Source organism: Brassica rapa, chromosome A05, assembly GCF_000309985.2.
Source record: "Brassica rapa cultivar Chiifu-401-42 chromosome A05, CAAS_Brap_v3.01, whole genome shotgun sequence".
Classification (NCBI taxonomy): Eukaryota; Viridiplantae; Streptophyta; class Magnoliopsida; order Brassicales; family Brassicaceae; genus Brassica; species Brassica rapa.
Genome location: NC_024799.2, coordinates 2,785,348 through 2,800,424, shown reverse-complemented (window position 1 = coordinate 2,800,424; position 15,077 = coordinate 2,785,348). Strand labels below are relative to the sequence as shown.

Genomic DNA, 15,077 nt, shown 5'->3' with positions numbered 1-15,077 from the left:
AAAACGAATTTCACAAGCCTCTTCATATATGACAAATATGGAAAATTTACATTGTGCTTAACAAAGTATACTATATATCTATGCATGGAGAGATTGTATGTATGCTTATAAGGAAAACCAAAAAAAAAACTAATCTTACTTACTCTCTGTTGCCTCTCACAGAAAATGAAAAACCTTTTTTTTTTACATGAGAGATTACTTGTGGGAACAAGGGGTTGACAGTTTGAAGGATCTCATTTCAGCAATGATGCTGAAGCCACTCCTGAATCGCAGAACGAAGAGCATGGTTAGCGATAAGGCTGGTGTGGGAGAGCTTGTCATTGGTCATTGGTGAAGTATCGTGTTCACTGTCCAGCCACGCTCTTATAGCCTCCGCTTCGTACGTGAAACCATCTGCAGCAACATGTGGATCCTGCATCACTTCCTAATAACAGATAAAGAAAACAAGCTTAGTCTCCATTATACTATAAGTCTACAACATAACTGTAACATAGATAAGTTACCTGGAAAATGGGACAAATGAAATACGGAGGTGCTATCCGCTGCTCGTTACGGCCAAGATGAAACGATGAAGATCCACCACTAGAAGCTCTCATAGGTTCAAGCACCCTCCACACTTCAGTCCCAAGGTCCGGACGATTCTCACTGACAGTCTCACAGCACCTCAACGCCAAGCGAGCAAGCTGCTCAGCCTGTACAAAGGGCCAGTCGCCTGCTAAAGGGTCCAAAAGGTCGACCAGTGTTCCAGATTCCAGAGCCTCCTTCACTTCGTCCTCTATCCCTAACGCAGGTCTCCCTGTCAACAAGCGTAGCAATATAATCCCAAACGAGTAAACGTCTGACATCGGAGTTAGCTCCTCCACATCACTATTGCTTCCAAAGTCACTTAACTTGCTAACGAGATTAGCATCGAGAAGAACACTCGCCGCCTTCAAATCACCGTGGACAACGCTATGAGATTTATTGGAGTGAAGAAAGACAAGCGCTGCGCATATCTCAGTGGCGATGCGTACACGGTTCTGCCATGATAAAGGTGGAGAGTTGTCTTTGCACCTAAGCCTGTCTTCAAGGCTTCCATCTGGGAGATACTCATAGACAAGACTCCACCCTTCTGGACAAGCTCCGATCAAAGTGATGATGTTTGGATGTCTCATTTTGCTCAACACATCAACCTCGTGCTGATACTCCACAGGGCCTTGTGAACTGTTGGGATTCAACATTTTAATAGCCACCTGAGTGTGACGCAGCACACCAACGTAGATGCTTCCGTAACTTCCTCCACCAATCTTCAGCGTCGAATCAAAGCGGTTAGTTGCTTCCTCTATCTCTGAGAAGGAGAAATGCGTGAAGTACTGAGTTGACTGTAGAGTTGAGGAGGTCTCTGCGCGGCTCCTTAGCTCGGTAGCTTCTCTGAGTGCTCTGTCGCATTCCGTCTGCAACTCCTCTCGTTCGTCTTTCAACTTCTGTAACAGCTTCACAGCTATGTCGAGTTTCTGGTTTAGCTTTTCCATTGTACCGTCAGATTCTGCTATCTGGCTCTCAAGCATCTCTTTCTGCGCCATTGCTCTTTGAAGCTCTTTCATGAGAGTTTCCTGTTCTTTTTTAATTGTTACAAGTCTCTCTTTTATTTTGGCTATTGCTATCTCAGTGTCTTTCCTTCGCTTCAACTCCTCTGAATAAGCAGTTTCTGATTGTTTAGCCTATAATCATTAGCACCACCATAAGCCTACAAATTTTTTTGAGTGATACGCTAGCAAACATAAAGGTTAGTAAGGAAACTCACTTTTTTTATTGCGCCAAGTGCATTTTTCTCAGCTTTCTGACGCCTAGCAGTCTCTGCAAAAGCTTCTCGTTTTGAACTTTGAGCCTCTGAGGTAGCTTGTCTGATTTTACCGTTAAATGAATCATCCACTCCATCCTGCAACGATGGCCACAGTTGCTGGACAGCTGAGAATGCAATGTATACAAAATCAAATTGCTTTTAGCATTACGAATACATACAGGAAAGCTGGAGGGATGTGAGTGGTTAGAACGCTGTTCAACTGTGTTCATAACTGTCTCCTCCTCATCAGTAGTTAAGGATCCATCCGACACCCTCTCACTGTGTTCAGCTGAACTTCCATTGCTTCCTAAACGGTGAAGCGAATCGGTGCTATGTACTCGAGATATATTCAGATGCTCAGACTCCGGTGTAGAGAAAGCTTCTGGTATATCGCTTCCAGTTATGGAAGGACGCGGAGATGCATATTCTGATTCACTGTCGTCCGCAGCTTCCCTGAAAATGGTATCACATTAAATTACAAGTAATAAGCAGTCAAATTGAATTTGGTTATAAAGAAAAAAAATTAAAAGTAACCAAACCTTGTATGTATTAAGTAGCCTTTGCAAGTAAACAATATTTGACAAAGAGCAGGAGCTTCTCTGCACACGAAGATGGCTTTCCTGGACTTAAGCTCCGTTATTCTCCTGTTAAAAGCCAAAATTAAACACAAGAGATGATTCAATTCAAAGTTAATCAGCAAAGTGGCACATACTTGGAGTGGTGTTTATCTGCTGCAGCTCCCATGACAAGTTTCCTGATCCCCAGCTCCAAGATAAGTTCCACAATTCCATTCTCTATCGATTCCATTTCAATAAACATCTTTTCTGCCCTCACCTACAATCATAATTGACTCATCATACACTATCATAAGCCCCCACTAAAGAAGCCATACATACATACCCCTCTCTGCTGGCATATTCGAAGATACTCATCTAGAACCACATGCACTTTCTCCCTTTCTTTCTCCCGGAACACCCTAACCTCTTCCTCCTTCACAGAACTAACCGGAAACTTGGCCCCCACTAGGCAAAAGATTCAATGAAGATAAACATTAAGAAAAGGATCTACTTTGATTCCATTGGAGACAGAACACACAAACAAGGCTTAGGGATATACTTACTAACTGGAATCATTTGGGAGGGCTGATGAACATGAACAAGACAAATCTTCTTCCCTCCAGTGTTCTGCAACGCCCAGACGAGCGTAGACTTGCTCTTCGCCACGTCCTTACCCACGGCGACGAAGATCTTCTCCTCGATCAGCCGCGAGAGGGGCTCTTCCGTAGCCCCGCTACGACTTGACCTCGATCCGGGGCTACCCATCCCGTGGAATCTCATGGATCCAGCTCTTTCCTCCATTGCTGGAATTGGAGTCACCAAAGCCATCTCCCCAAAGCTCAAAGGTCTCGACTTTATCGCAAGATAAGAATTCACCAGATCAACGAGCAGCGAATCCGAAAGGGATTGACTTTATTGACTTGACTACAGAGCGAAACAGAGTATAGGAGAAGAGATTGAGGATGTTCCGGTGTGTGCAGGCGCACGGTAGTGTTTTATATAATGGCGGGTTTTGGGATGGTCTCGCTTTGATGGATTGATGACACGTGTACTTATTAGTAAGATAAAGAATAGAAATACAGATGAGATTGGTACACCGACTCGTAGACTGATATTTACACGGTCTCTTTACTCCGCACCTTTTTATTCCCGCCCGTGAAAAAAATAAAACATAGCTGATCCCGGTTCCGACCGGTTATGTTCTGGTCGGTAAAAAAAATTGATTTTTAGTTTAGATAACAGAAAAAAACAGTTTCCTAATTAATTATATAAAATCATCTAAACTTGAGAATATATAAATTTATTGCTAAATTCGATATTATTTCAAAAATAATATTGTTGTTATTGTTCTTCAAAATATTAAAGTATTTGCTGTCTTGGAATACAGATGAGAAAAGATCTTCAAAAGACAATCTTATATAGATTGAAACGTTTTTTTTTTAATTGTTATATGACAAATTAAGACCTAGTTGAGTTGTTAGCATGCCGTGTGTGTGGTTGTACCATGTTTTATAATGTACAAATACTAGGAATATTCTTCATAATGCTTATCCCCTTGTCATTTTCATATGAATTATATACTTTCCTGGGCCGTAATAGAGTTTTATTTCTTATTGAATATTACGTTAGTGTGTAATTGACAGGTTATTAAAATAGATAAAATAAATTGTCTAGTGATATCAAGACAGGTGAAGCACGTCCACAACTCTACTAGTCTACCAAACTTCTTAAATTGAGGAGAAAACTGGCTATTAATCATCGATTTTTTTACTCCCTAAGACACATTTTGAGTTTGGCATTACATGATAAGGCACATGTCACATGAAGCAACCTTTCTTATGAGGTAAAGACATCGATACCCTCATAATAAATGAAACCAAAACGATCTGAATTCTTCTAAACCAAATCATACCAAGACCAACTTAAACAAAACCTAGCGATCTATCTCTCTCATTTCCCCTCTTTTTTCTCTCTTTCACTTTCTCCCAACGTTTGCGACGGAGATTAAAGACCCTAGCTTCAGGTTTGCGGCGGAGATTAAGAGCGCCGGCGTAGACATCTTCCAACATACGAAACCCTAGCGATCTATCTCCCTCATTTCCCCTCTTTTATCTCTCTTTCACTTTCTCTTAACGTTTGCGGCGGAGATTAAGAACCCTAGCTTCAGGTTTGCAGCAGATTAAGAATGCCGGCGTCCACATTTTCCAACATGCGAGGTTTACTCCGAGGTAAACACTTTCTGAATTTGATTTCTGAAACAAAATTCCAAGATTTGATTTTAAATTTTAAATCTTACCAAAAATTTGATTTTAAATTTTCGAGATTTCCCCCTTCTCTTTACATTTATCTACTGCTTTCTCCCTCTCAATTCATTTGTTTTGTTTGTGAGTTTATTCTCACGGTCATAATCTTTTTCTCATCTCGTTGTAGGAAACAACAAGCCGGACAAACGCCTCCCACCGAGGCTTTTCGCGCAATACCGGTTCCCTACCGGTCGGCTCAACATCTACTCCAAGCCAGACATTCTACCTTTCATACAACATGTCTTAAGGAACACGGAGGAGCTTCAGTACATCAAAAACTCTTGTTTCGGGAAGTTGTTTGAGTTCCCAGCACGTCAATGTCCTGTCTCGTGTAAACTAATTCACGCCTTTCTCACCAGACAACTACTTTGAACACATCTCCCGTCCACAGCTCCCCTGAACACACACCTCCCGTCCACAGCTCACCCGTCCACAACTCCCCTGAACACACATCCCCCGTCCACAACTCTCCCGTCCACAGCTCTCCACAACACACATGGTGGAGGCCAAAGTCTTGGATCTCGTCCACGACTTCCAGTGCCTCTCGAAGAGCGTAACTGAACAGATTGACTCACACAAGACTTGGCTACAGGAGCTTGAGGTTAAGATGATGTCTAAGCTCAATGAACACATGTCGAAGGTTGCCTAATCTATGGATGAAGCAACTTGACAGTTCAAAGAAGACATGGAGGCTACTCTCAGTTCAAACATGAACACAACACAGCTCAGCGACAATGGACCGGGCCACAACTTCGCAGCTTCTGTTGGCATTGTTATAGCTATCGCATGCTTTTATTGGAAGATCCTCTGAACATTAGAACTAAATTATCGATTCCTGCTTCTAGTTTTAGTTCTTCGTAGCTACTAAGTTTTTATGTCAATCTATGAATCCTAGTTCAACCAACTATCTCATCATATAATCTAATATGATTTACAACTCTTTTACATTTATAATTACCACATGTGTTGTTTGTGGATGTTTGTGATGTAGGAGATTTACCTTGTGTTCGCCTTCTTTTAGGTTTGTTGTACATGTGTTCCTTGTACATGTCCACATCCACACATCTATTTAGTTGTGCGTATAACAACGCTTACCTGCACTACACACTTCTTAATCTGACGATCAAAAGTGATAACAAAAATCAACAACAACTCCACATCATTAATTTTTGGAAACACAATTATCCACAAGTGAGTATTTAGCTTTTTTGGCCTTCATAATGCCTAAAGGAAACAAAAAAAATTTAACCTAGTTTGCTCCCTCTGGCGCAAACAAAGAAGATCCTGTCTGTTTCCTGTTCTTCAACGTCGAGAATCAATGTGCATTTATTTTCACACCCAACGCTCACACAACTTTTAAATCTCACCGTTTGATTTAAAATTAATTTTTCCAATCCAACGGTGTCAAACTAAAGTGTCACCATGTTGCTTTATTGTTTACGAACCGGCCAGACAGCTAGCAACCGGTTTCCTAAGCGGACAACATCTTCTCTATAGCAACTTTGAGGGCAGAAATGTCCAATTTCCTTCTTGATCCAAGATATTGTGCCTTACAAGCACATTGTGTCTCTATATGTAAACAAAAGACATAATGTGTCCCATACGGTAATCAACTCTTAATCATCTTTCATCCTTGAATTTTCAACTTTTAGCAGGAGTGAGAGTCTAAATGAAATAAATGGGCCAGGCCATATATAATGTAAGAGTCTTAATATATCCATTTAAGCCCGTTTTGAATTATACGTCCGAATCCACACTTCTGCTCTCAAGAGTCTAAATCCAAAGGTTTGCTTTCAAAAACTTGAAATGCTCTAAGGGCGTTTCAACATTTTCATATTGCAGGTTTTGTAGCACTTAAATAAACGAACAAATCATACATGCTCCATTTGTTCATCGTTCAACCACTACACAAGCATACACATATTACATGCATCATTCAATATCATACGTACAAATCAAACATGCATCATGATATCATGAAACAGTCAACGATGATAGCGTAAAATCTGTGTATACAAATCTTGATCACCAATTACATTTAACGCTATTGATTTCAAGATGTTTAAGTTTTAAGAGAGAGTCATCATGCATCATTATTTTTACGCTATCATCGTTGACTGTTCATGATGATTAGGTATGTTACCAAAACTAAAAACTAGTATGGTGACTAGATAGAGTTGTAATATGGCAACCGCTCCCTGCTTGTTTTATAAGACTAATCTATCATTTTCCTGTTAGGTAGAACATTATGATTGACAAATTTTTATATAATTAGTATTAACAAAGCAAGATTAATATATTCTCGAAAGTCAATAAAACTATAATGCATTTGATTAGACATAACGCAACCGATAAAACGGTTTTGTTAGCTTTCTAATCTGCTGTTACTATCCTTTTAAATTCATCTTTAAGTAAATTAACAGTCTTAATTAGGCAATGGTGTCTATGAACACACAAGAACAACGAAACATTGCTTGGATATGAAAGCGATGCACAAGAAAGCCCATCAAATCTTCACATGCGCTTTAATTAGGACAAGAGAGACAAAAAGGGCTGTGGCCGTGAGAGAAGAATCCTAAGAAACTATATACTTCTTAATTATCCACAGTGTTCGTCGTTTCGTCTGTTGTCATGTGTAAAAGTAGTATACAAGAATCGTTGTCTTTTTCTTAATTTTGTTTTAAGATCTTTATTGCTAGCATATTTGTTAATGTCTTTTGTCTTTTATCTTGGCACTACTAGCTGACTTTTAACTAGTGGTTTTATTCACGGCTATTTGAGGATCGGTAATCTATTTTTACCGAATCTATTTAATCTAAGATTATATGTAGTTAAACCCACGAGTAATAAGGAATCAAATGTAAATGATAGATTAATCATGATACGAGGCTGCATTCTCTTTCATTTTATTGGATTAGGTAAAATCATAAAAGGATATCACAACTACTATATAAAATTGATGAATGAGTAACGACGAGAACAATATAAAACCACATATAATGGATCCACACACACACGTACGTATCTAATTTCGCAAAGGGAATACAGTTGGTGTGGTCCAAACAAGGATCAACATCGTTGTTGTAAATATCATAATGACAATAATTTACACATGTCCAAATATTCATAAATGGAATTTGTCAATTGTGAAACTCCGTTCGGCACTATTCCTTTTTAATTTATTTTTAAAACATTTTATCAAAATCTTCTATCAACTATGTACTAATTAAATCATATATAAACACCATATTAAACAAAACGATTATACGGTAAAACATACTAATGAAAACCATTGTTTGCACAATCTCATTCTATTGGAGTTATATCTCTTTTGGTATAGTCCAGTCCATATTTCATAAAATGATAACATACTTCACAAAATGATAAAATGATCGATCAAACATGTTTTGATTCCACATTTTTAATCAATCACAAGATTTTCCATTACTACGACTAATAAACCTTTCTAATTGAAAGATAATAACCCTTCTCAGAATACAAATCCATCATTCTCCTACACACTATATTTTGATGTTATGTCAACCAACTTCACCTGTTAGTTCTGCAATTTTATGCCATTTATCGACCTTAGTGCTCACAGCGTTATTATTGGAAAAAACATTTATAATGGTTTGAAGAAGTTACTAAACAATATTTTTACTGGGACTTAACACTGACTATTTCATAAATAACGGTGAGTCAGACCAAAAAGATAAAATAACGGTGAGAAATCGACGAGATTGCTCTTCACGACACACGTGTCGGCGAAGGTACTCACTCGGACAACTTGGCTCTACGGAGGACCATCACCTACCGACACCGACACAATTCCCCATATCATCAGCCAATTCATTATTACATTTAACCTGTCTCTGTCTCTCTAAAATATGCACATAGTCATATAGTACTATATAGTTACAATCACATACATTTACCTGTATAAACGGTACTACGATGGTTTTGTATCCACAATAATACGTTAATGATGGAACTTTATCGGTTTTCTCTGCTTTAAGTAAGCTGAGTTTTTGTCGTTTATAATATAAACTTTTGTTAAAAATTGATGCCAATTGTCAAATTTCTTAATCAAAGAATCTGTATATTTTCCAATTGAGTATTTTGTTTTCTGGTGGGAAGTGGGTCTACTACTAAATGACACATTTTTTTTAACCATCTACTCTCGTGCTTCGAGCTTCTGTCTCGTGAGTTTTTATTATATTATATTTTCATTAACAGTGGAGGCAGTACTCGGAGTGAGTCAGGTCAGGTACCATCACTAGTAGTTCTTTACATCTGCACTATCTCTTTTCCTCTTCTTGCAAGCATTGGATCGGATTCTCAAAAGGTAAAAGTGTTTATGCTTTTTTTCTTTTCTGATCAACACTGCATGAATGAATCATATAAAGATCAGTTTTGATGATTGTACTCATAGTTTTAGTATCTCTTACTCTTCTGTAGAAGAGGAGAAAACAAAGAGAAGAAGAAGAAGAATGGAGAAAGAGATTTATACAAGACATCTATCAAGAGAAGGGACAGGATGTGTTTGGTTGTTTATGAACATGTTTGATCTCAGGCATGGTGGATCTAACCATAAGCTTTTGCTGGATAGGAAACGTGGAAGCAAACGTATCACAGGTTTGGTCATCAGACATCATTAAGAAAATGTGTCTTAAAAAAAAAAATTATCACTTAGTTGGTTAATATTACAATGCAGGTACTGAGACTAAGGTAGAGAAGCAGCTTACCTGTGACTGTGACTGTGAGGTCTTGGTTTAACTTCTTGTTGGATTTTTGTAAACTAAACTTGTTTTTATTGTGAGGAATATAATAACTGATGTACATTGTTGTTGTTGTTGTTGTTTCGGAAGAGTGTTAAGAAACTCATTGAAGAGGAGATTGATGAGAAGACTCACCAAAAGTGTGATACTACTGAATGCAGAGGAAGGACAAAGGCAAGAAACAAGAAGATGAGAAGTAGAACCTGCAGCAAAACCAATGAGGACATCAATGCTTTGATCACTGGTGATGATGATCATGCAGAGAAGAAACCAGATGACCAGTGTCCAAGAACTTCTCAGAGCGATGCTGATTCAATAAATAATGATGATTCCGAAGAGAAGTTCAGTGAGTTGATAAAGCGTTTGATAGCTCAGAAGGAAAGCGAGGTAGAGAGCTGCAAGAGCCTTGTGGATGATGATGCTAAAGAAGAAGGATCATCATTCCTAAACATTGCTACTTCACCAGTTTCTGAAGATTCTTCAAATGAAAGCAGAACACAAACAATTGTAGTATTGAAGCCTGAGCCAAGTTGTTTTGATCTTGTTTCATCACCTGGAAGACATGCTACAAGAAACAAGTCCAAGAAAGAAAGATTCGGTTCTCGCTTCACTCTCAGTAGAATCAGAAGAAGGCTAACATCTCCGAAGAATCCATGCAATGCTCAACATGAATCTGATCAAGATCCAGATGCATTGTCATCATCCAACATGAGTCAAAACTCTTGTTTGGAAGAGGAGATAGATACTAGTTCCAGGCGACATGATGTTTCAGATGGAGAAGTATTGCCTGAAGCTAATAATGATGAAGGTTCAAAGAAGAGTATGTGTGGGATATACATTGCAGCCAAGAAACACCTCTCTGAGATGCTAGCGGAAGGAGGCATAGATGTTGATCCAGATGATAAGGAAGTGCCAAGAATCCTAGGGAAGATTCTTGCTCTCCCTCAGTTCTCCACACCAGAAAACAGTCCAAGAATTTCGACAATGGCTCATGATGTTGTTGAACATCAGATAACCGAGAAACCGAATATTCAAGAAAGCAGTTCAGAAGATTACTCTGGGACACTTGGGTTGGACTCAAACAAACATGAAGAAACAGCTTCTACAGGTGATTCTTCTTCCTTCTTGTTCTTTTGATCTGATTCTTTATCAGCCTTGAAACTAACTGCCTTTAATGAGTTATCAGCAGGTCTTGATGAAGACAAGTTTGAAACTCATGATGAAAATGAGAATACACAACCCTTGGACAAGGTTTGAAGCCTTGTGTACATGTAACGTTTTCACTTGATTTCTTGAAGGAAAGCTCATGTTTTATTCCTGCTTTATACTTACTCAGGAAACATATGAAGAGAAACATTCACCTTGTTCACCACCAAGTTCTTCAGTAAAAATGTCTGAGTGCCAAGACAATGCCACTGATGTGCCAGGAAAATCAAGTCCTGTGTCTGTTCTTGAGCCTTTCTTTACAGATGATGACACAAGTCCAAGCACCTCAAGGTTCTCTTCAGGTAAGTAGTTTGTTTGATCAAAGTTTTGTTCAAAGCTCAGTTTCTGATCTTTTTTCATTGATTAATTTAGTTGAAATGAGGTTGAAACCTCTGTGCATAAGATTCGAAGAACCTGACTCTCCAAGACCTGAGAAAGACAACAATGCCAAAACTGGAATGGATGATAAAGAACTGGCACTTGCATACATTCAAGAAGTGGTGACATCCTCAGAGTTAAACTGGGAAGAGCTTTTAGCCAGATCTTTTTACTCAGAGCAGGTTCTTGAGCAGGCTCTAATGGATGACATAGACTTCTGCTCCACAACCTTCTGCAACGATAAGAAACTCCTCTTTGACTGCATCAATGAAGTTCTTATGGAGTTTTGTAGGCATGGTCCTTGGATCTCATTATCCAAACCTGCAGTCCGGTTTTGTGGTCCAGACATGGAGAATGCTGTTGAAGTGGTGCAAGAAGAGGTTTACTGGCATCTCTTACCTTTGCCTTCTCCTCACACTTTGGACCAGATAGTGCGCAAAGATCTGGCTAGGACTGGATGCTGGATGGACCTCAGATTCGATATCGGCTGCATCGGTTATGAAGCAGGTGAATTAATCCTTGAAGAACTATTGGAGGAGATTATCAGCAGCTTCACAGACTTGTTCCAGTAAACAAAACATCAATGCACATGATCATCAAGAGGCTCCTTTGTTTACTATGTATAGTTTCACTTCCACTTCCATGTATAAGCACTAGTTTTACTTATTGTGCAGATACATACAGTCACAGCTTTTAATACCCCCCAAAGACTGTAAAACTCTTTTTTTTTTCTGTAGAGTTATGTGTTCTGTTGTGAATGTTAAGCTGTATGTTGTTGTTATATGAGGATGAATAAGATGAGGCTTGAACTTCAGTAACAGTGACATCTTGGTTCATTATGTTTCAGCTTGTTCTTAAAGTAGTGCTGTAGTGATGAGAGATTTAGGGATGTGCTTAACAAAAGAAATCAAAGTCCTTTTAAGATTCAGAACACAATCATAACCAACACACAAAAACATTTTGTTTTGTATTCTCATTACACTCGCAAGAAGAAAAACTTAGTATGGAAACCTTAATCATCTCTGTTCCTCACTGTTCTGTCCACGTAAAGAACATCATCAATCCACGACACAACATTGTAAGCCAAACCTTCTAAAACTCTTGAATAGCTCTCCAGTACAGCCTTGCCCACATCCTATTCAAACCAAAAAACACACACAAAATTGGAACCAAATTTTATATGATATTAGCTGGTTCCTAACATTGCTATCCGAACCGAACTGAAAACCAAAATAACTGAACCGAAATCTATATATAACCGAACGATTCCTATATCACAAGAACCAAAATAATGAAAACCAAACGTCCATGCCTACATAGAATATTTGATAATCAAATAATATTAATCTTAAAACAAAATGTAAAAAGGTTCTATGAGGACTACTCACTCGGTTATACTGAATCTTGCAGATGTCAAGTGAGGTCTGAGAGAGTTCAGGGAATCTCTGTTTCAGACAGAACAGTAAGCTCCTAGCTCGAGCTGCGAGAATGTGGTTCTTGTCATTCCCAGCGTCGCCGCCCATATCTTTCATCATGTCCCATGAGGATTTAGAGTGAGCCAACCCTCCGGTCTTACGCCTCCATGTAACCAGTGAAGCCTCGACTTTGTCGGCTAGCTCAAGTGCTTCATGCTCCGATGAAATCTTTAAGATATCAAGAAGCTGGTCTGGATAAAACTTCTCAGCTGTGCACAGTTGCTTGTATATCACGTCTCCTACACTTGCTTTCCCACTCTATTTGAAAAAGAACAAAAATACCTTATTGATTACAACATTTTCACATGTACATAATGTTATCATATAGGGATACCATATAACAATGTTCCAAAAATCTTTTTGCTTTTTTGTATAGGAAAGGGATTATGTTTTTAGTTAAAAAATTATCTTGATGAAATACAAAAAAGTTAATATATTTTTTAAAAAATTAAATAAACTTGTGAACTTATACTAAAAACAAAATTAGAGAGAAAACGTATCATCATTTGTTTAAAGACAAATTGATGGTGATGATAATATAGCTAAATTAGTCATAATTCACTCTTATATTTCTTCTTTTAACCGGTTTCGGTCAGTTTAGATTGATTTGAACCAATTTAAACCAAATTGGGTTACAGATTTTAAGAAAATCATTTCGGTTATATGACTTATTTGGACCATTTTTAATATACCTTTGGGAGAGTGGTGAGGTAAGAGTCGGGAATATCCATGTCATTAAGAGTGGAGTCATTAATGGCCAAAGCAGCCTTATGTATCTGATTAGCACAGTCACGTTTGTGACGCAAATTCTTTCGTTCATTTTCTGATAAACCTTCAGCAGGAACACATGGCACAGGAAGCCACCACTTCTCGTCTTTCCTTTGAACCACAACTTTTCGGAACGATCCAGAATCTCTACCACCATTGTTAGAGTTCATCGATGAGCTTCCTCTCTCCACGTACCAGAACTCATTCTCCGTAAAACCATCCAATATATCCTACAAAAACTCAAAATTTTTGAATACTCGTGAAATCTTGATTATCAAATTCGAGTAGTGGACTTACCATTAGCATGTTATCGAGTTTTCTCAAAGCAGGGAGGTTCATGAGAATGTCGGATCTTAGTTTTGTTTCCGTTATCTGAAAATTTTGAACAAAAAAAGATCAAACTTTAAAGGATTTTTTTAAGTTGTGTGAGACACAAGTAAGGTAGTTGTTTTTACCTCAACATTATTACCAAGAGATCTTGGAATAACTTCAACAATGTAATCACATATAGACATAAAACAATTCATCTCTCGTTTCCATAGATCTTTTTTCTCTGTGCTCAATGGTTGCAATCTCAAACTCTGCCCAAACACAGTCGCTGCAAACAATACTCATTATCAAATACTCTGTTTTCGAAAACAGAGCAAAGGAGAAAAAAAACAATGAAAGAAGAAGACGAACCATAGAGATTAGTTATGGAGTTAGAGACAGTAACAGCTGTACAAACTCCTTTCCCACTTCCTGACATATCTTCACCGAGCAACAGCTTCGCGAATCTCTCCCTCATCATCTCTAACTCTGCGCTAACAAAAACCTGAATCAATCGAAATGAAACAGAGTGATAAAAGTTTCAATCTTTTTCTAAGGTTGTAACTGGAATGCAATTTTGTGGAATAGATTTGTTTGGAATGCATCATTCCATAACATTCCATAAAATATTTACCAATTACAATGAATACCATTCCAAAACAATTCCATATATTCCATAAAATATTTACCAGCCACAATAAATACCATTCCAAAACAATTCCATATATTTCATTTTTGGAATGAAACAAAAATGAAAATTCTTTGAAAATTCATTTCTTTTGTTCCACAAAATAAACCCTCTGTGAATAAATAAAATGAGTGGAATCAACAATTCCATTTTATTCATCATTCCATTTTTTCCTATTTCAAAAATATTCATTTTTTTTATTCATGACATTCCTACTAAAGAGAACCAGTTACATCCTAAAGAGTTCACCTGCGTCTTCTGCAGAGTCAATGTCACTGTCCCGATCATGATCTTCTCCATCGCCGTCGACGTTATCTTTTGGTTCCACTGCGTCTTCGGAGAGATCTTCTTCATGGACAACGGCGTTTGTGTTTGACGACCGGTTATAGAAGCTCTGAACGTCGAACCGGTGAGATAAACCGGAGATATCTGAGTACGTTCTCCGGTACGGTGAAGAGACGGAGCTTGTTGGAGTTTCAGAGGCAGATACATCGTTTTGGTCGGAACTCGGTGAGCTCTCCATCAAGACTCTCTGTAATGATCGAGTTTCAAGTTTGTTGGCTCTAATGAACGTGATGAATGTTAAGACATGGAGGCTCCCCACTTTCACCTCAAATTAATATTATTATTTAAAAAAAATAAAACTGATAAAATAATGATTATCTCCGTCGTATTTTGATCTGATTGTGGGGAGAGACGTGCCTTCCACATTTAGCTAATCAAATCTCATAATGAAGCGTTGCTATGTATGCGTTAGGTGTAAGTATATCATTCAAAGTTGTACATCTTGTCC

At 38.2% G+C, this 15,077-nt stretch overlaps 3 protein-coding genes across 8 annotated transcripts; 1 reads left to right on the top strand and 2 right to left on the bottom strand.

Annotated features, from left to right (window-relative positions):
* Positions 1-6: 6 nt before the first annotated feature.
* Positions 7-3,287, bottom strand: LOC103866933 (U-box domain-containing protein 33). 2 transcript variants are annotated; one of them, XM_033291081.1, is made up of 8 exons: positions 2,943-3,287; positions 2,723-2,844; positions 2,535-2,656; positions 2,362-2,466; positions 2,002-2,275; positions 1,784-1,939; positions 504-1,700; positions 7-424 (listed from the first exon to the last, which is right to left on the bottom strand). In XM_033291081.1, exons 1-8 carry the CDS (start codon positions 3,205-3,207, stop codon positions 239-241), a joined length of 2,427 nt encoding a protein of 808 aa, XP_033146972.1. In that variant the 5' UTR covers positions 3,208-3,287; the 3' UTR covers positions 7-238. The 2 variants fall into 2 exon arrangements, with proteins under 2 accessions (XP_033146972.1, XP_009143186.1); XM_009144938.3 differs by having other exon boundaries at positions 1,784-1,918; positions 2,943-3,207.
* A 2,183-nt stretch (positions 3,288-5,470) lies between these two features.
* LOC103866932 lies at positions 5,471-11,856 on the top strand. 5 transcript variants are annotated; one of them, XM_033291083.1, is made up of 7 exons: positions 5,471-9,027; positions 9,141-9,317; positions 9,397-9,410; positions 9,551-10,568; positions 10,647-10,711; positions 10,797-10,968; positions 11,039-11,856. In XM_033291083.1, the coding sequence occupies exons 2-7, from the start codon at positions 9,173-9,175 to the stop codon at positions 11,614-11,616; spliced, it is 1,992 nt and encodes a 663-aa protein (XP_033146974.1). In that variant the 5' UTR covers positions 5,471-9,027; positions 9,141-9,172; the 3' UTR covers positions 11,617-11,856. The 5 variants fall into 5 exon arrangements, with proteins under 5 accessions (XP_033146974.1, XP_009143184.1, XP_018514870.1 ...); XM_009144936.3 differs by having other exon boundaries at positions 9,397-9,446; XM_018659354.2 differs by having other exon boundaries at positions 9,397-9,446; positions 9,548-10,568.
* An 82-nt stretch (positions 11,857-11,938) lies between these two features.
* LOC103866931 (rop guanine nucleotide exchange factor 4) lies at positions 11,939-15,058 on the bottom strand. The gene is made up of 7 exons (XM_009144933.3): positions 14,534-15,058; positions 13,969-14,085; positions 13,743-13,885; positions 13,585-13,659; positions 13,212-13,517; positions 12,433-12,777; positions 11,939-12,179 (listed from the first exon to the last, which is right to left on the bottom strand). The coding sequence occupies exons 1-7, from the start codon at positions 14,805-14,807 to the stop codon at positions 12,057-12,059; spliced, it is 1,383 nt and encodes a 460-aa protein (XP_009143181.1). The 5' UTR covers positions 14,808-15,058; the 3' UTR covers positions 11,939-12,056.
* Positions 15,059-15,077: the final 19 nt, after the last annotated feature.